At 41.8% G+C, this 21093-nt stretch overlaps 1 protein-coding gene across 1 annotated transcript in view; it reads left to right on the forward strand.

The window, feature by feature from the left end:
- bahcc1b (BAH domain and coiled-coil containing 1b) overlaps positions 1-21093 on the forward strand; it is a 247453-nt gene that overhangs the window by 99782 nt on the left and 126578 nt on the right. The window contains exons 4-7 of the mRNA XM_078571020.1: positions 9596-9721; positions 13976-15784; positions 16943-17057; positions 19447-19655. Coding sequence (XP_078427146.1) covers positions 9596-9721; positions 13976-15784; positions 16943-17057; positions 19447-19655 — 2259 coding nt within the window. The remainder of the gene's footprint in view (positions 1-9595; positions 9722-13975; positions 15785-16942; positions 17058-19446; positions 19656-21093) is intronic.

Below are 21093 nucleotides of genomic sequence, written 5' to 3' on the forward strand. Positions count from 1 at the left end.
AAAAATAAAGGTTCTAAAAGTCTGAAAAAACTGTTCCCACACAGGGCTCACTCACATGAACATAAACGTAATAAAAATAATGTCAAATCATTTCCATTGCATTAAAATTATTGTTGGAAACCTCACCCCGCCCGTGGATGAGATTTCCTAAAAGATCCAAAAGTTGCCTGGCCGATTCGCCCGCCCGCCAACCGTAAGGTTGGACGGGCAGCGAAAAAGAGCTTTTAATTAATTGATTAATGGCCTTAATAGGCCTCTTAATTGTCGGCCGGCGCGCTGCTGACTCTCGCGCGTGCCCGCCGACCGAAATACCGCGCGGGTGTGCGATAACGTCGGGACGCTCGCCCGACTGCATCGCCCGCTATTTTACGTCTGATTGCGCCAGGCGCGCGCCCGCCCACGGGGCGTAAAATCCTGCTCCTGGGGTTACAAAATTTTGCTGTTGCCGTTTGGATCCATTGTACACGATGTGTGATCTCTGTCCTGTGTTTGGACCCAGACACATTGTACTGGAAAGGGCAGCATTATTCTTTCACATTGATCTCACTCAGAATTCTGGAATCGTTAGATGCGATGTTACCACGTTGGCTTGTCAATATGTTACACGTAAATCATGCAGAAAAATCATATAGCTTGAAAAATTGTATAGCCTCTTGCTACATTTTGTACTGTGTTATGGCACATTCCGTCCATCAGAATTCTTGGATCCAAGGACTCAGCTGCAAGGATGGAATGTATTTTGCCTGTGTGCAGCTTTGAAAAATATACTCATCGTAGGATTAACCTGTTGTACGTTGAACTTTTGTCAGATTTCAATGTCCACATGTTTTATGTCATTTTATACCAGTAAAATCATTTCCTGTGCCACTGTGTTACCCAGCTCCATTTTATCTTTAGTTTTCTAATGGTGGATATTATGATAATAGAAATCAAGACATGCACAGAATATTATTGTTTAATGTATGCACACACATATATATACACACAGATATGTACTATGCACATACATATGCATGCATACATTTAGACTCATATGCACACACATATGCACACATACACATATATGTTTACGGACACACATATAGTTATTAAAATGCTATTCCAGGATCACACCGATACGTTTATTGGAAAAAGTCCTATTTATGGCCTGGATGTGCCCAGGGATGTCTTCACACTTGTGTGTCGTTATTCATCTGCGTTAGAATTATTTTGACCCCTAAGAGTTAATCTTTGGCTTCCGTAAATCAAAATTCTTGTCTCCTATTCAGGACATGTGCGTTAATCTGCCCGAACTGTAAATGAGTTCCCTTGCACAGCTGCATCGGTTCTTATTTTGTCACTCCTTGAAAGAGCTTCAGTGTTCAAACGTTGTCAGGGTCACGGCTCCAGGGACAGCTGTTACTATTAAAAATGATTTTTTTTTGATGCAGACTTGTTCTCTCTCGTACTCTCCGTGTTTGAATACAGAAGTCATTGTTCTCTGGTGTGTTAGTGGCTGCCAGTGAGTGCTGGAGCATGCTCTTGGCAGGGCACTGCACACTTGTGTATCATACAGTTCCTCTTCACTCTTAAAGCTGTAGTGCTCTCCCATGGAAAAAAAAACTTAAAACAACAAACATGTTAATTATAGGTCATTATTCTCTTTTAGTCACTGCAGAATAACGGTCAACTCCTTGTATGACAATGTAACTAATTTGTAATGATTTGCCAGCAAGCCTGATGTGCGACTTTCTCAATGTCTGGTCTGTGGCAATAGAAGATAATCAACTTAAGTATCCAGCTTATTCTGTATTTGTGACCGTTTTTGATAGCTTTTGAATGATTTAGGGTTATTGAAGATTTGATGCATTTCCAGCCCCTCTCCACCACCCCCACCACCCCCCCAACCCCAGTTGGATCTGTTGTAATACGATGGTGTCTTATATGTGCACTGCTGAATGCAACAGTGCACATTTATTTGGCCTCAAGTATTTCAGTTTGGATGTGAAGGGACGCTGTCTCTTGCTCTCTCTCTCATTAATTACATCAACAGTGCTAGATTGAACAAACTGGGGCCAAAGTTGTAGCAAAAATGGGTTCAACACAGTGTAAACGAGCAGTGTTGAATGAAGAATTTTATCGCTGAGTGACTTGTGGTTGGTTTCCCCCTGAAAGAAAAAAAGATGTATTCCAATAATTAAAGAAAGTAAATGAAGCTGTGCAGTTTTGCCAAACTCCTGTATTGGGAGCATGAGATCCACCTTTAAATCAATCAGCTCACTATCCAAAATCACATTACCCTCTTAACAGCCATTCCTGCCACCTGACTTAGATCCTTTCACAAGGAGCAGCTCAGTGATGAAAGTTTAAAACAACAGGTAGGGAACTGGGCTGCATTTTCAAACATAAAAAGCTGGGGTTGAATAGTGGGGTTTGCAAATCATAATAAAATAGTTTAGTCCCATCCCTACTGTGTCCTATTATACATCCATTTACAAATTAACCCACTTATTCAAATGTGCCCATAGCATATCCACAAGTATTATCAACCCTGTGAAAATGGTTTAAAAAGAATCAGAAAGGGTAAGCCTTCCACAAAAAGTTTTGCAGTTATCCCACCCACAGGTATAATCTTCATCACATATACAACTTGTTCTTAATGTACCTGCAAATTAACTTTGGAAATTACAGTTAATGGTGCATCAACCGCAGTTCTAAAGTGAAGCGGTGTCTGGTTTGTCTGGTCGTACTTAGAGGTGGAATTGTTACATTGTGCATTGAATTTAGCAGCACAGATGTTTAATGTCCATCTGCCACAATGGGAGTGACTTTCCGTGGGGGAAAGGTGACTCCATGTGGGAGTCGGGCATCTGCAGTTGGAATTTACAGACTCTCATTTGCTTTAGTGGAACCAGTTAAACTTTTAACAACCCTAATTAAAGGAGACAGCTTTAATACAACAACTACACGTTAACCCTTTCAGCATGTGGATTTATCTGCTGCATGTGAATTTCCCGTTGGCTTGGAAGCAGGGAACCATTTCCATCATATTTTCGACCCCTTACATGACAACATTGTTGCTGCTTGATGCACTTGCCAGATGAGATGGGACAAGATTGGCTCAGTTGAGATTTTACAAGAATAACTAATTAGATGTAAATGCCATTTAATTTTTCTTTAGAAATGCACGTATTTTAAAAAATATGTATATTAAATTTAAAATGTATGTCATGTTTTACATGAATTGTTCAGCAGACAGTAAATTGAATCTGAAGCATGCACAATTTATAACAGGATATATCGTACTGTTGTTTCAATGAAGGGGTTGACATGAATAAGTCAGTATAACTTAGACAATACAACCTGATGTGTAGATGGAGGATTGTGAATTTTAGGGGCTTAGGTTTTCCCTCCATCAGTATCGAGTTCTGATCGTACCTGTGCTTTCCGAGCAGAACTAAATCCTGTTTGTTCTGAAGTCATTACAAATTTTGATTTGCTTGTTAATTACTGACATTGTATATGCTTTGTTGAAATTATTATTGAATAGCTTAAGGGAAATTATTATCAAATAGCTTAAATAGAATGATTAAAACAGTTATGCAAACACCTGGATAAATACTGCACCGTGACAAACATTAGGTGTGTATATCCATGGTGGATTATTTATTGAATTCTGTCTTGCTGATTACAGCTCTTACAGGATTAAAATGAAGTGCTGATCCATCAAGTTATGTGCAGTATGCATTATATTGGCATGCCAAAGATATTACTATGTACCTTTACCTTCTTTATGTAGAACTAGAAGTCATTTAACATGCTAATACTGGTTAAATACAGAATCCTTAGTATCATCTTGTTTAGTAGTGTCTCTGAAAGCTGTCTAGATAAGTATAAATGTCCTAAAATTATAGGTCTTGAGAGCAAGAGATAACCATGATCAGGAGATACCATTTGTACCTGCAACCCTGGGAATGGCTGATGTAACTATGGGAGATGCAGCTTTTACTGTCCCTTTGTTCCAAGATATTGTCAAAGAAATTTGACAGTTAGTCTGAGACCATTAGATGTTTGAGGTTAATTGGACGATGTGTGGTAACAGCTAGCCACATATGAAATATGCAACTGAGGCTGAAGGGTCATTTTTGTGTGAAGGTCAGTACAAGAAAGCATCTGTTGTTTTTCATATTTCAAGGAGAATATAAAGGTTGTGATTACTGTAAACATTCTGTTATATTGTGTGCTGTACCTGCTTACTGTTCAACAAACCTGTCTTGCGGTTTATAGCTTAAGCCACAGTCTTTATTCTTCTGCCTAACAAAGATCATGTGATAACATCCCGGACATGAGAGAAAAGTAACAAGGGTTTTGCAGGCCTCGCAACATGCACCTAGATAGCGGCCAGGTGAAGACACACTGGTTAATCGGGGTGTGAGCTGTGATAGCTGACAATGATGTAACCAAGGAAAATATCTGGAGTAAAAAAAAACTAACTGTAAATGCTCTACTTGTCAGGCAAAAAGTGTTTTGTCACTTGTCAACATGTGTTTGTTAATTTATATGAACACTTTCTTTGTGTTGTGCTTATTGTTTGTAACGTTCCTGCAGTTTCAAACTGGAAGTTTTCAAAAGTTTTGGTATGAATGAAGTTGGGATTAAATGCTTTGTATGCGCATTGGCGACTGAGGCAAAGCGACCTCTAGATAGCAATAGGACAGTACATGTCCCACCTTGAAAATAACACAGAGCTCCACATTCATCTCAATGAAAGGGTTAATAAGTTACTCATTAGTGCTGAATAAAAAACATTTTTATTATCTTGGGGAGTAACGCTATAGAACAACTGTGAAAACAAGGCAGATTATTGTGAACTTGGAAGCAGTCCAGATGAAAATGAATCCCTACAGAAGGTGGTCGAACACATTAACAAGAGCATGAGTTGAGGTGAACGCTGTGCAAATAACTCAATGACCCACAAAAATGATTGGACATCTTAATAAGCTATTGTAAACAGCATTTCTGCTGGGGCTTTTTAAAAGGGTAACGAAGTCTAAATTCGAACTTTGTGTGGGCGGCTCAGTCTTTTAGCATTATAATCATTTTTCTTTGTTCCTGTCCAGCTGAGTAATATTGCTGGTGTCTGAAACTGCAGACAACTGGCCCAGGATTTTGAGAAGTACAACATTTTCTTCTGAACCTTTGTCATAATGATGCAGCAGAGGGCAGGAAATTCCAAACACAAGTACTTACTATGAGAGACAGGAAATCTTGTTTCAATGATTTCCCCAAATTCCTTGTTAATGAAATTTTACTTGTGTAGTCATTTATGAAAATGAACTCAGAATTTAATCGTTTTGCATAACTATCCCTGGTAGAGGGAACGTCGGTAAAAGGAGCTTCCTGTCCACTCATGCATCACTTACCTCTACCCCACCCCAGGAAGGTGACATGTAAATTCTAATTTTCATAAGCTCAGTGGCCTGCAATTAATTTCAGTGATTTGAATTGAACTAGGTATGAGTTTAACCTCATAATTTCTGGGAGGGTAGAGTGAAAAGATTTACTGGAAGGACGTGGGTGGAGGACTCGAGTAAGTATTGCTAAGGACAAAGAAGCCTGAATGATTAAGTTCAAGGGTGGTGTATTGAGAGAAGCTAGGAAGGATGGTGAAGGAAAGATTAATAAAATAAAAAGAGAGGTAATACTGTAGAATATGAGTGGATCAGGATTGCAGTGTATAAAGGCACTAATTAGAGTGGAGGGATTTGATATTATAGCCTTTACTGAAACCTTACTTCAGCTGGGGTGAAACTAGTAACAAAATATTCCTGGCTATAAAATTTTCGGGAAAGATACCAAAGGAAGAAAAGGATTGGCCTTTGTTAATGACAGAACTGTTTCCACCCATTGAAAGAAAAGATTTGTAACAATGGCAATCCTTCGACAGACTCTGTCTGGGTTGAGTTAAGAAATAATAAAGGAGTATGTTACCATGTGCGGAATGCATTATAGACCACTGAATGGTGGGAAAGAAATCGAGGATGTGATTTGTAGCTAATTTAATGCTGTGCGCAGCAATAGCCAGTAGCTGAGAATAGACAAACGTTTGAGATCAAAATGAAAAGAACTTCTTAGCATCGCATTGAAAACTGTTTCCTTAATCAGTGCATTGGAGGACGAGCAAAAATGCTAGTTTGGGTTCTGGATATATAGGACAAGTAAGGGAGCTGAAGGTATGAGAGCCCTTAGATTACGGCCTGTTTCTGAATGAGGTTCGCAATGAAAATGAATGCAGATAAATGAGAGTTGAAGCTAAAGGTGTTGCACTGGAAATTACATAAATTCAGTAGGGCGAAAGGGGACCTCGCCTGGATTAATTGGTTGGAAAAAGATGGCAGATCGAGCAGTGGAGATTTTTAAATATGAGATGGACAAAAGTACAGGAGGACATTTCAGAACGTGGGGTCCAGATGAATGAAGGGACAATTGCCAATAGTGGATAAAGCATAGTGGCTGTCGGGGGGTGAGTTCAACAATAAATGGGGGTGGAGTTAGAGGAATAGATAGTTTGTAGGAAGGAGGACTGGATTTAGGACTGGAGGAGGTTTCATAGATGGTGAGAAGCACAATCATGAAAAGATTTAAGCACAAGGATGAGAACTTTAAATTTGAGGCATTAGAGGTCTGGGAGCTATGATAATCAGTGAGAGCAGGGATGATAGCTCAACAGGCCTTGGTATTATAAAGGATGTGGGTAGCAAAGGTTTGAATGAATTACAGTCTACATTGGAGGCCAGCCAGGAGAGCAGAGGAATAGTCAAGTCTAGAGTTGGCAAAGATCTGAATGGTTGTTGGATAAGTAGTCTCAACAACACAAGAGGTGATGCAGAGCTCAAGAGAGGGGCTGGAGAGGTAGAACTATCATCGGTGTACCAACACCCTTTATAAACACATTGAAATAAAAGAACGGATGAGATCAATTAAATATGAAGGAGGGCCAGCTTGTAATTGAGCATGGGGAAATGACAGTGACACTTGATAAGTACTTTGCCTCAATTTTTATAGAGGAAGATGAAATTAGGCCTGTAAGAATACTGGTGCCAGATGTAGAACACCAATTACTGGTTATAACTAGCAGCAATAAAACTGTGTTAAATATAGTTAAGCTAGATGAAAAGTAGAAAAGAAGCACCCAGAATACTAAGGGACTTTTGAGGCGGGGAGGGGGTGGCTGGGTGGGTGGGGTGGAATGTGGGAGGTGGTGTTGTTGTGGGATGGGAGGTAGATAACGGAAATCTTAACCATAATTTTCCAAAATGTTTCCAAATGGAAACTATGCCGCAGAACTGCAGGAGCATAGCATATTTCACATCTCTGCTCAGCAACCAAAGGCAAGTTAAGGGTCAGCATCCAAGGCTGATTTCCCTGCCTGGTGGTTTTGTTGCCAGAGGTGTAGAGGATTTTCAGCCCCTTTCCCAACCCCCCAGTGACTCTGATCCATTTGCTGGTTCAGGGTTCATCATACGTTCAGGTTGTGCTCCTTAGTAGTATCTACACTACATAGGAGGAGCTCATCACTAGTTGCAGGTAAAATCCAGTGAAGTGCAGCAGGGTACTCACTGCAGCACCAGAAGGGGAAGGAGCTGAAGTTAAAAAGGGGCCCAAGCTCCTTGAAAATGTGAAGATCTTTCACAAATGGTCCGTGCAAAGCCCACATGGCAGCTTAGACCCTTGTCCTCCTTCCCTGCCTTCAGCACTTCTCCTGCTACTGGAGCAAGTATTGTGCACTCTCCATCTGTTCTCACTCGGGATCAGCATTACACTGGTTGGACAGGCTGGGAAATGGACTAATTCCTATAACCTCGTGTTCAACTCTCACGTAAATGCACTGGGCAGTCTAGGGACATACAGCCAAGACCCTCGAGGTGGTGGGAGGATTGGGAAGTAGTAGAGAGAAAATTTCAAACATTTTTTGGGTGCAGGCATCAGATTATAAGCCTCTATGCCCCATTTTCCATTGCATCCTTGCTGCACAATTTCAGGTGCTGTCATAGAGGCCATATAAACACTGTGGATACAATAGCAGGTCAGGGGCTAGGAATCCTGTGGCGAGTAACTCACTTCCTGACTCCCCAAAGCCTGTCCACCATCTACAAGGCCCAAGTCAAGAGTGTGATGGAATACCCTCTACCGGCCTGGATGAGTGCAGCTCCGACAACACTCAGGAAGCTTGACACCATCCAGGACTAGGTAGCCCGCTTAATTGGCACCCCACCACAAACATTCACTCCCTCCACCCTCGACGAATAGAGGCAGCAGTGTGCTCTGGAGAAACTCACCAGAGCTTGTTAGACAGCACCTTCCAAACCCATGACTGCTACCATCTAGAAGCACAAGGGCAGCAAATACACGGGAACACCAACACCTGGAAGTTTGCCTCCGAGCCACTCACCATCCTGACTTGGAAATATATCGCTGTTCCTTCACTGTCGCTGGGTAAAATCCTGGCACTCCCATCCTAACAGCACTGTGGGTGTACCTACACCACAGCGACTGCAGCAGTTAAAGAAGGCAGCTCACCCACTACCTACTCAAGGGCAATTAGGGATGGGCAATGAATGCTGGCCTAGCCAGTGACGCCCACATCCCATAAATGAATTTAAAGAAATATTCCAAGCCTAGAGCTCATAATCAGGGATAAAATTCACAAACATTTATACAATTAGGGCTAATTAGGGACAGTCATTGTGGACTTGCTAAGAGCAAGCTGTGCTTGACTAAGTTATTGAATTTAAAAAAAAATTATGGAATAAGGTAATGGGAATGGTAGATATTATATGGATGAATTTTCGACAGGAATTTGATAAGAGGGTACATATGAAACTAGTTACAGAGAGGGAGGATGATGTGAAAGGCATGTAGATGCATGGGTAGAAAACAAAAATCAATGTTTATCAGATTGATAGGATGTAGGTTGTGGTGTGCCCAAGGATTTCTTGTTTTCCATTTATATAACAATTTAAAAAGAAAATTGGTAATTATTTGAAAATGAATACGAGAAGGAAAAGCAAAGAACGGATTCGAGTAGATGATCCCAGCGAAAGAACTGGCACTAGTACAGGTGCAGTGGGCTGAGTGGCCTCCTTCTGTCTGTAGTTTCGATGAATTTTATTGGCATAGATAAAAACAGATAATGGAGCATGGATTTTTAACGTGCCCTTAATTATAATTTATTGTTAGTTGCCATTCAGTAGTATTTTGAGAGAATGAGAAGTGACCTTTTTGATAAATCATCTTCAGTTGAACTGAGTCTCAAAGTGGAGGGCAACATGCCAGACTACTCTGTGAAAGTACAGTAGTTGAATCCACTCTATCAGTCATAAATAAAGTACAAGGAATGTGGAGATTCTATCTTATGTTATTCTTTTTCATCATACACAGAAGCACTGAAACCTTAGTGGTTTCTTTTCCATGGTCTGTTTGCAATTAGAAGACATTTGTTTGAAAACCACTTTATTGCTTGGACTATGATAACTGAAGTATAGTCTAAAAAGAAATATGCTCACCCTCTCTTAAGCAACTGTGCTATGCAACTCTAACCTTGTATTTTCTTCAGTCCCAGGATATTCCAGGTTTTCAAGCAGTTTGGCCTCCACTTTCCTTCCCATGAGCCACCTGGATCACCACAGTAACAGCAACAGCGTACTTTATGGTCAGCACAGGTTCTATGATACACAAAAAGGCAAGTGAAATATCCAGCATAAGTAAATGTAAATTTAGATTGAGCTTACAAAATAGTAATGTCAATAACGTCACTATGTTTTAATTGTACTTTGTTTCAATTTAACAGAACTAACACTTAACTATTGGAATTATGACCATTTAGTTATCCAGCAGAGTGCTGTATGTATCATTTTCAACCAGTTAGGAGCCTAGTTTTGGTCTGCAATGCGGCATTCAGTCTTAACCAGAAATATTCCACCTAAATATAGTTGCTGCATGTGTTTACTAAACAGTACCTAATGGATTATTTCACTGGGCTGTAGTTGTCATCTTGCATTTTACTATTTATTTCAAATAAAATCCAGGATTCTGAAAAAAAAGCAATCAGAAGAAAATCTTATTGATTCATAACATGTAGTAAACACTGAAATTAGAGTTTAATCATGATATTTAGGTTAATGATGTACCACATATGGTTTGTAAGCTGAAATCAAACTGGTGAACATTTGTGCAAGGCCTTTAGCTAAATAACATCCTGCCTGTTGTTATTGCCTTGATTGGGTATTTTATCCTCCCTATTAAGGCAGCATCTCTATTGGTTTCAACTGTAGTAAATGCAGTAGGTATTTAAATTTTACAACTATGTACAGAGTGCCTCTGAAGCACTCTGGATTTTCCCCTCCTTTTACCCCTCATCTGAGGTGTCAGCTGTGGCTCAGTTCATAGCACCCTCGCCTTTGAATCAGAAGGTTGTGGGTTCATGTCCCACTCCCGGAAACCAAGAACTGTGAATGTACTCGAAAGAGTTACAATCTGTGACTGTTGATAACGCGAAAGAGTTACCCCTCATCTGAGAGAGGTGATTCATGCTGTGGTACAGTCCCTCAGTCATTGTTGGCTTACAGCATCATACCCAAATACCCATTTTTCATGTCTGTCTCTGGATGGTAAGCTGTTTGCTTTTAGGGGGATGGGTGGCATTACAGCTGAACACGGTCTGTTCTCACCTGCTGTCCTAACTCCTTCACATACAGACGCACATTGACTATCCACCATTGAGTTGGAATCCTTTCTTCTCCCTAGCTCAGGGACACCTAAGCACCTTCATTGTCACCCGTACTGAGAATAATGCAAGCCAAGATTGAACCTGGACCCTTCAGAGCTGTAGCGTTATCACCCACAGATCAGTGGTTCAGAGTTGATTGTTAATTCAAAGTTGTTATTTGCATTCCAAAAATTTAAATTTTCCAGTATTTCAATCTAAGCAATGTAAATAAAACAGCACTGAAGGCTCTTTGTGCAAAAAAAATTCAAATGAACAGATTATTCAAATGAAGTGACTTCATATTAACAATAGACTGTACCTACCAAACCATTAGGGGAGGCCAGATGAATGACTTTCCTGATCAGAATTGAACCCAAGTCATGGCAGAGAGATGCCAAACCTTATTCATGAGACCACTAAGAATGAAAAGCGTACACAAGGCTCTGCACTTCCAGCGAAACAAAATTATTCATGCTGATTGTTATCCACTCCATGGACAAGAAACGGCACAGAGCAAACACAAAGACAGAGAAATCAATAAAGTAAAAAAGGGTAAGAGAGAGGTGGAGCATGGAGGGAGAAAAACAGAAAGAAGGAGACTGACGTTGGAAGAAAGGGAAAATTCAAGTCAGGAAGTAAAAGGAAAGGTTGTTTTAAAAGGGAGGTGCCAGTGAGTGAAGAGCCCTAACATGCTTCACTGTGAGCACAAGTTTGTGTCTGTGAGGTTTCGCATCTAGCGATGCAATTAGAACAGATAGGGTCAAACAGCGCACAAGGAGGTGATTCAGCCCATCGTGCCTGAGCCTGCCCTTGGAGAGCGCTGTCCGATTAGCCTGACTCCTGCTCTTTCCTCACTGCCCTGAAATGTTTTTCCCTTTTCACATATTTACCCAATTCCTTTACGAAAGTTACAGTTGAATCTGCTTCCACCGCCCTTTCAGGCAACGCATTGCAGGTCTTAAAAACTCAATGAGTGAAAAGAAAAGCTCCTCATCTGCTCAGGTTCTTTTGCCAGTTATCTTAAATCTGTGTCTTTTGGTTATCAGCCCGCCTGCCAGTGAAAACAGTTCCTCCCTTCCATGAAATCGACCAAAACCTTTTAGAATCTCTAAAGAAAAAACTCCCCTTAACCCTCTCTGCTTCATTTTTTCCCCCAAATCTATAAATTCCATTATCAACAGAAATGCAAATTAAAGTCTTTTAAGTAGTTATCAATCCCTTGCTAGAATTTGAAATTGTTTTAACAGTGATCCAGCATTAGGCGTTTATTGACTATTTTTCTCACTGTTACAATCACAGATTCCCTTTCTTCCACGCTTCCGGCTCCTCTGAAGCTGATTGTCAAACATCAGGAATTCTTGTTGTCACCATTTTCATTGACTTGATTCAGGGTCCCTGCTTCCTGCCTCAGGACAGTCAGCAGTGTCTGGGAGCTTTCGAGGATCTTCATATGAGTAGCCTCAGTCTCTCGCAGCAGTTCTATCAAATTCGTTTCGGGTTGCCATTTTGCGCGCCAGACCCTGATTGACCTTGGCAAATTTCTCCGTTAAAAATGCGGATATCACTCTGTAGCCTGTCCTTCTCTCCCTCTCCTCTTGTAAGATTTGTTGGTTGGGTTTCTTCTCTTTTTGTGCACAAATCTTCGATACATTTAACCAGCTCGTTGTTGTAGCTCTGCAGCGTGACCTCCTGCTGGGACATGGCGGCTCCCCCTCTCTGGTCTCCGGCCACTGCTTTATGAGGGACAAGTCCAGCTTCCCTAGTGCTTCATATAACTGACATCCCTCAATGGTGGAGGAAAGGATCAAAACTCACTGTGAGGCCATATAGAGGAGGGGTCTCTTGCCTGGGGTATATATGTTCTGTCATTGGTTTACCTGTGAGAGATTTTAAATTTAACGTGGTTGTCCAGGGGTATTAGAACTCTCAAGTATTTCCTTGGTATTGGGCTAATGTGCAGTGGATCAAATTCACTCCTACATACTCAAATTTGCTTTAAACACTTCAAGAACAGAATACAGCAAAGTACTAGATGCATTTATCATCTGATAATTCCCGCTGTACCAAAGTCTTCAATGTCAATTTTATTTTCACAACTCTTCTTTAAGCAGCTTTTGGTTTAAGCAAGCCCAGTTTTACAATAGCAACATGTTGTATTTATAAAGCTCACTTAAAGCTGTAAAAGGTCTCAAGGTGCTTCACAGAGCATTATCGAGCAAAATTTGACACCGAATCACACGAGAAGACATGCGGACAGATGACGAGGTGCTCGGTTAAAGGGGTAGCTTTGAGGATTTTCTTAAAAGAGGAGGGAGAGGTAACGAGGCAGAGAGGTTTAGGGAGGGAATTCCAGTGCCTAAGGCCCGGGAACCTAAAGGCACGGCCACCAGTGGTGGAGTGACTAAAATCGAGAATGCACAAGAGGTCAGAATTGGTGAGCGCAGAGGTCTTGGAGGGTTGTAGAACTGGAGGATGTTAGGATGAGGTAAGGAGGGGCAAGGCCATGGAGGAAATTAAAAATTGATGCCAGGCCCCTCTCCATTCATGTTCCAATCCTGGACCGTGCTGAATTAACTGATTTGGGCTGGGCAGGAATCTGTAGTTATCCTTACTGTCCCGGGTTAGGAAAGGATAAATTGGCTAGGCTTCCCTGCTCTTGCTGTTGTGTACCTGTTTAGTCCTGCTCAAAACAGGGCTAGGTTTGTCTGTGATTCCCCCTATGGTCAAAAAACCGACTGAACTTAATAAAGGGTTGGTTTTCTAAAAGTACATCCTTGACACAGGAACTTGTTCATCAGGAAAGTGTTTTAGGAAATAGCGGGTAGGCTTCCTATGATATTTCTGTCCATGGTGAAGGTAAGTCTTTGAGGAGCACTCCCAGGATTGCTCAGTATGTGCCAGAAGCAGGCATTCAGAAATCCTTCAAAGCTCACACATGAGTAATGGCCACTTGGGCGAGATACTAGATGTTTTTGAATTATCCTCCAGCACCAGTGGTCTGTGCCTTCAGGGAAGAAAGGGGAAGAAGAAAAATGGCAGGTAAAATTTTCAGGCAAAATATGATATATAAACAAACAACTATTCATCATACAATGGTACAGAGTGACCTAAAAATGTGGGTTTTGAGTTGAGCAGCAGGTAAGCTGTGCAAGAAAGCAGAGGAAGTGTTGTTAGTGACGGTGATATATTATCATACACTAATCTTACGAGGTCTTTCTCAACTTGCAGATGGTTTCTATCTGAGGAATTTACCCGGGCAGCCAACCTTGCTCTCAGCCAATCACAGTTTTCCTTCCATTTCCCGAGCGGCACCCAGCCATCCCATTGGTTCCTGCAGCCGAGACAGAGAGATGAGCCATTCCCACAAAACGATCAAGGAAACTGACAGACTCCTAACTGCGAAGGAACCTAATAAGGAAAGAATGAGTAAGGGTGAAGCCAATTCAATGAACAGTCAAAGGACACACAAGGAGAGACATTCAGAAGACGATGGAAAAGACAGGCATAAAATTGTGCTGCCCCTGATGCCAGACGTTAGATGCAAAGACGACATAACAAATATGCATAATAGCATGTGTGAAAACAGAAATAAACACTTAAATAGCTGTTTAACAAACTCCAAAGTTATGAATGGAGATTCCAATAAGACTTTATTAGCAAGCTGCACTAATATTGGTGGGATTTTACCGAGGCAAATGGACATTCATACCCCAGGCAGGTGTACCAAAGAGAGCTTAAGGTTTGAGAGGGATTTCCGAGAAAATGGCCCCTCTGGTCCAATGCATGTTGAGTGCTCGGACAGTTGGCAAACTCCACACCATTCTGTTGCGTACTCTGTTCCTTCTTCTTTGTCCAACATTCCTTCATCATCTAGCACAGCCTCTGGAACATTCCCCTGTTTGCAGGTTCATTCCAACTTAGACCTTTTTTACCCTCCTCAAGATAAGGCCGGCAGGGAGCTCAAGGTCACTGGGCCTACGTACGTGCCTTCAGTGGGACACTTCAGTGACAAAAGTCGACTGTTTCAAGTCACTGCAGAAAACTGCAAGGTCAACAGAAACATAGGGAAGGAGAAGACACATGACAAAAGCACAGAGAGGTCTGATATTGGGACAGTTCCTAATTCGCACACATCTCTGAAGCTAGATGGGAAAGGAATGGATTGGCCCCACAATTCAGCCATAAAATCCAAACAACAGTGTGGTAGCAGCACTGGTGCACAGATGGTGATGCCCTTCACACCTCAGGCAGCCAAGGGCCCCTCAGGGAAAGGTAGCACTTATGTTATGCCACAGTCTCAGGATTGTTTCTGTTCGAAGGAGCTGGAGACATGCTGTGCCAAACTCACCCATTCCGGTTACATGCTGGATCGGGAACATGGCAGTGATGCACATGAGAAAGCTTCTAAAGACTCACAGGGGCAAAAAGTGGCCAGGATACGGCACCAGCACCATAAGCTTCCTGAGGTGGAGCACATAGGAAGTGGTTCAGAGATGAAGAGAAGGCCACCGGAGCTCAGTTGTATGAGCTACAATGGATCTCACATACCATCATGGCAGAGCCCTCAGATTCCATTGGGTGAAGAAAGGAAAAACTCCTATCTTGACCCCTTTAGTTCAAGTTTACAGCAGGCGGCAATGTTGTCACAAGGGTCTGTGCTAAACCAAGACATGTTAGGTCAAACCGACGAAGTCTCGGCCATGAAGAGTTTACTAAAATACAGCAGCTCTTTTCCCCCCGGCACGCAGGCTTTGATTGTTGGGCAGAAGACCCCTTTCGGAGGTCTGGGAAACATTCGGGCCAGCTGTGTCCATCAGGAGATTAAATTCCAAAGTGGGAAATCAAACCTAGATTTGGAGCGTCCAGACTGTGCCAAAGGAAGGGAAAGTGAGTCATCTCAGGGCGACGGAGAGGTACGGCAGCCGCCAGTTGGGATCGCAGTAGCAGTTGCAAGACAAAAAGACAACCAGAACAAGCATGAACTGCCTTGTAGTGCTGAGTCCAGCAGACAGCACAGGCATATTCCTGGTTTAAAAGGTGGGATTCTGTTAAATACCTAAATAAGTAGTCAAACAATGCTTTTGTTAATAACCTGGATTAATTTGTAAAATTTATTTTCATAAATCTGATTGTTGTTATTATTCCATGGGGATGTTGGTAAAAGCTATCCAGTCTGTCACCGATCTTTACTGGTGACAAATTACTTGGGAATATTTCAAATGCAGTGTTATCTTTATATGCCATGATAGCACAGTTTTTAATTTCCCCGAATAGTTACGTATTTGAGTTGCAGGTTAATTCTTGCTTTGGCTGCTTCAGCTTCATATGTTTGTTAGACTGAAGTGATTCATTTGAGGCTATGAAAACATGACATTGTTCAGCTCAACCTAGTTGAATCACAGCTCCCATTGCTGATCTTGTACTCTGACGTTAACTGACAGTCTGACTGGACTGACAGTCCTCACTTCCAATGTGAAGGTAATTTGCGCTGAATACTGTTAAAACTGACCACAAAGTGTCCAAAATTAGATCCCCAAAAGAGTTGTGATATGCCTGTTTTGAATGTCACCTACTGTGAGTTATCACTTATAGGAGCACATCAAACATCCGGTTGAAAATATAAATGATTGAAATTTTCAGAGCACCTCAAGTTGCAATGAAACAGGAACTCCACATATATTCGCAATTCTCTGCTATTATCAATTTGTTATTAGTTTTTAGTTTTTATTGCCTTTGAGTAGACGCTAGACCCAAAATGTACTCCTTATAAAGCCTGTAAAGGATCTCAGTGTGGGAAAGTTAATTCCTTCATTATAATTTTCCATCCACCATGTCATTTAAGTATTCGATCCAGCAAAAACTGAATGTAGAACTTGAAAATTTCTCTCTGAAATATTACAGATGAAGTAGCTCCATAAACATCTAAAGTAAATCATCAGAACTCTTCCATGCGGCATCACACATTCCATTTGACCTAAAATTATGCTAATGCAGTGGCCAATCACGCAGTGCAAATTAAATGTCGGAAAATAGAAGCAACTTTCATTGGATACCTTTATTTGACAATTAGAACAGTTCATTTGGACGTGCATTTGCTTTGGCTAGAACTCATATTAAGCTGTACCACTGTAATGAACTTGGCATGGGTTTTTCATTGGCACTGGTTAGCTGCAAACGATACTTCATCTTTTGCAGGATCATCGCGCTCCGCCTACGTCATAGACCTGGAAGCAGAGGAAGAAAACAATCATTTCCGTGAGGAAAGAATGGGGCTGTCACGTTTGGACAGGGAAAGGGACCACTTACTTCGGTAAGGCCGTGCACGGATTAATACAACATTAAGTGTCTTTGTTAACACTGTTTTTATTGTCGGGTCCCCAAAACCTGAGCCCAGATGATCAGAATTGGTTGCCACACGTATTGTGATTTATTGAATAGCTTGAGAGTTCAGGTTTCTTCTACAGCTCTCCACTTTGCTCCGATATCCTTTCAAATGCCGGACACGATGGGCCAAGTGGCCTCTTTCTGTGCCCAAAACTTTCGACAATTCGGTAATCTGACTGGAGTATCATTCTAACACAACTAAGCCGAATAATTTTAATCCTGAATTAAGAAATGCTGATAGGTTCCATAGGTTTATTTCTTTCAACATTATTATAGGAGCAGGGTACACGTTAAAAAAAAAAGGTTTCGCAGAGTTTCAGCACCAGGAAAACTGCAAAGGAGAGTTAAAACTCAAAGGGCTGGTTGGTTATGTGCTTGACTCATGGACTATGATGCTCATATCCCAGAGTGGCGCTGGTTGCTTCTACACTTGGTGGAAGACCATTAGCTGAACGAAAGATGTCTGTTTTCAGCATGACAGCTATAATTAATGTTCCATCTCATGGAGGATGAGACAATGAATGTTTGGTCGGCCTGACTCACATAAGTTACACCTTTAGCTTACAGATCGTGAAATGGAAATGCTTGTAGTTGTGGTGAGGCCCACAGACCAGATTATTTCAGCTTCTAAGTGGAGAAAGCTAATTGGTGACAAATTACTAATGGGCATAGAAATAAGACAACATGGGGAATCCATGGGCTGGAATTTCACCTGAGAGGTGGGTAGACGGGGTCGGGAAATCTCCTCTCAGTGTGCCCGCCTCAGGAGAAAGTGCCCGCAAAGGCAGGAATTTTGGTTTGTGGGGGATGGGTGCTAACTGGAGTTGGGCCCACTGTCCCTGGGAACAGTTAGGAGGCAGCCAAAGGGGCAGCTAAGTGTCAAGGCAAGATGGTTAAAAGCCCTGTCTCAGTGCTTTGGGACTTTGTCCCAGTTATAATAAAACCAGTAAATCCCTTTAGCCCTCACCTCTCACAACCCCTCACCACCCACACACTCCCCCTAGCCCATCCATGCCAATTCATGCAACCTCATGCCCCTCTACCCATGGCCTCTTGTACCCTCCATGCGAACCTATGACACTTCTATGCCCATTCACCCTGTCTGGGCTCTCAGCTAAACCTCATTATATATTCTTGGCTAAGAGTCTAGACATCCATTAGCCTGTTGAAACAGACTACATACAAGGGAAAGAATTGCTTGATTGACAGCTCTTTCTCTTAGATCTATTTTGTAAATTTCACAATGTTTATTTCCGCAAGATAAAGAGGTATCAAGTGCTTGTAGTTTCTGCTGCTGATACTTTAAAGGCCTAGACGATTGATGCTTTTATAGGGCTGTAGTAAAAGCAGTTTATTTTAAAGAAAGTTATGTATCAGTAACTGTTTTTTAAAAGTTTTTCCACAATGCCATTGTTACTATAGGGTTCATTGGTTCTGTACAAAGTGTATACTGGGTGAATGGGCATGAAAGTGCCATAGATTGGCATGGAGGGTATGAGGGGCCATTGGGAATGGGTGGAGTGGCATAGGCTGACATGGAAGGTATGAGGGACCATTGGTGATGGGTGGCGGGGCATGGGGTCATGAGTAAGACCTTTTGAACTTGCCTTTCCAACAGTTCCCTCATCCAGCCTATGGTTCATGACAACTCTGAAGGACCGTAAACCAGAACTTCTTGTACAGTTGGCCCGACTCCACAAAAATTGCAGTGGGTTAGGGGATGCCTGTCCCTGCAATGGAGCTGGACAGGTCAGGAGTGTATGGTGTGGGCTCGTGACCCGCACTAGCCTGCACCCTTATCCTATGCTGGCGAAAATTGGGGATGCCAGGAATAGGGCAGGGAATCCCGGAATTGGGTCCTGTCTGCCATTTTTAAAGATCCGCGGAGACTCCCTGACTGTGAAAATCCAGCCTAGTATCTGTCAAAAAAAATAAAACCCAGCCTATAGGAATAAAGTCTGCACTTTTCCACTTTTGGTCTGTTTGGTGCTTCATTACAGGAGCAGGATTTAGATCTAGAGATTAAAGGGCGTCATTGCAGTGAGGTCCCAAAAGGAGTGCATGGCTGGTTTCAAAATCTTTACATTTTCCAAGTATCAAAAATTATGAAAAGGACGCTTGATATTTTAAAAATTCATTCTTGGGATATGGGCATCGTTGGCAAGGCTCACGTTTATTGCCTGTCCTCAGTTGCCCTTGGAAAGCTGAAGGTGAGTCTTCTCCTTGAACTGCTGCCGTCAATGCATTGAAAATGCTCCTTGTATGACAAAGATGACGTGATTGTCACTAACTTAAAACATTTTCATTGAACTCAGAGAAAACAAGGAACTTGTGGAGTTTGCACGAATCCGTCCGTCTAGTGGTTGTCCTGGAGATCTAAATCCAAACCTGATGGTCACTGGAGGGTCATCTTTACAAGCCAACCAACTAGGAACTGATCCCAATGCACATCCTCACCTTACGCCTCCACATTGGCTTCCAAGGACAGGCAGCCCCTCCGTGTGGATGGGTGGGCATTCATACGGTCAGTCTTGCCATCTTACATTTATGAAAGAGCAATGTCCAAGTTCATGGGTTCAAGTTGACTCATGACTAGAGCACCTTTCACACTGGTATCCAATACACAGCTGACACAATGGACAATTTCTTTGTTATTCTTACCCCTAAAACAAGATAGTGAGGTTCACATTTACCAACTTTTGGCTTGTTTACATGAAATTGTATTTCAAATACTATGTGAAAGGAAAGAAAAATCAACAAAAACGAGTTGAAGAAATGCATGGCTAAAAAAGGTAGTCATGGTGCATTTATTGCTAAGTACTAAATGGGGGTTGCCCGTATGGGAAATATAAACCTTGTAAACATCTGTATTGCTGATATCCTTAAACATTTTTATCAATGTATCAACCCATCTTTCTAAGCTTGAATATACATTGGCTCATCTATCGATAATTCCATCTATGTAGTGATGGAAGAAGTTTAAGAATTGAAAGTACTTCGCTAAATGAGAAGGTGCTTTGGTCCAGGTAGACAGAAGCGTTACCACACAAATATGTTACTTACAGTAAAATATAAAAGCACAAATGAACCAGTCATGAGAAAGAGCCAATGGTGAAATCATGTGTGGTTACAACAGCCCAAGAAAACATTCTGACATCTGATGCAGCTGTTGAGGAGATGAGCAACTTTTATGGAGAATTATAGTTGGGATGGAGCAAAAGTAAAACCCCATATTTTGAAAGTGAATAACATATTATTCATGCTTCAGTCACAAAATGAAAGACACCCTTTGTCAAGTGAAAGTCTGGAGTTACATTTGAAATGCATATAAGTGTGAAGGAAACCAGGAAGTTCATTTGGTACTGTCAGCTGCTTAGAGTGTACGCAGGCCAATTTCCACATGAAAACAGTCATACAAATGCCGAAGTTGTCTCCAGCCACTGAAATTAGGTGTGAGGACATCTTGTGACTTCAAACTTGATATTTGCCTTAATTCTATCCAGGCAAATGAGATTGCCAACATATATGCATGTTCCAAACGAATTAGTCACAAGAGTTCCTAATCAAACTGAAAATGTGCATGGGTACAGTTTCTTTATGCCTCATGTAGTGGGCACGCCCTATTTACCAAAGTTCACAGAGCTTGGAAGACCCTAGGCTTAGGGAGCCCCAGGAGCTTGCAGGGGCACTGATGCAGAAGCTGAAACTGTGCAGTAAAGAAAGGGGGCAGCCTCGAAAGGAATGTTTCTTGGTGCCGCCTGAGTGCAGTGTTTTCCCTATAAGGTGCAGTTCCGATTTGTTTTCTTGGAAAACTAAAATGGTGCTGCTGTCAACCCCTTCTCAGTTCTTTGCAGATGGTTTGGAATGTAATGTCACCGTATGAACATCCTCAATTTCAGGCCATGGTCAACTCCTTGCACGCATTTTCACTTTTTTACTCAACAGTGTTGGAAACTCCACAA

This window comes from Cetorhinus maximus, chromosome 24 (genome assembly GCF_964194155.1).
Source record: "Cetorhinus maximus chromosome 24, sCetMax3.hap1.1, whole genome shotgun sequence".
NCBI classification, from domain to species: domain Eukaryota; kingdom Metazoa; phylum Chordata; class Chondrichthyes; order Lamniformes; family Cetorhinidae; genus Cetorhinus; species Cetorhinus maximus.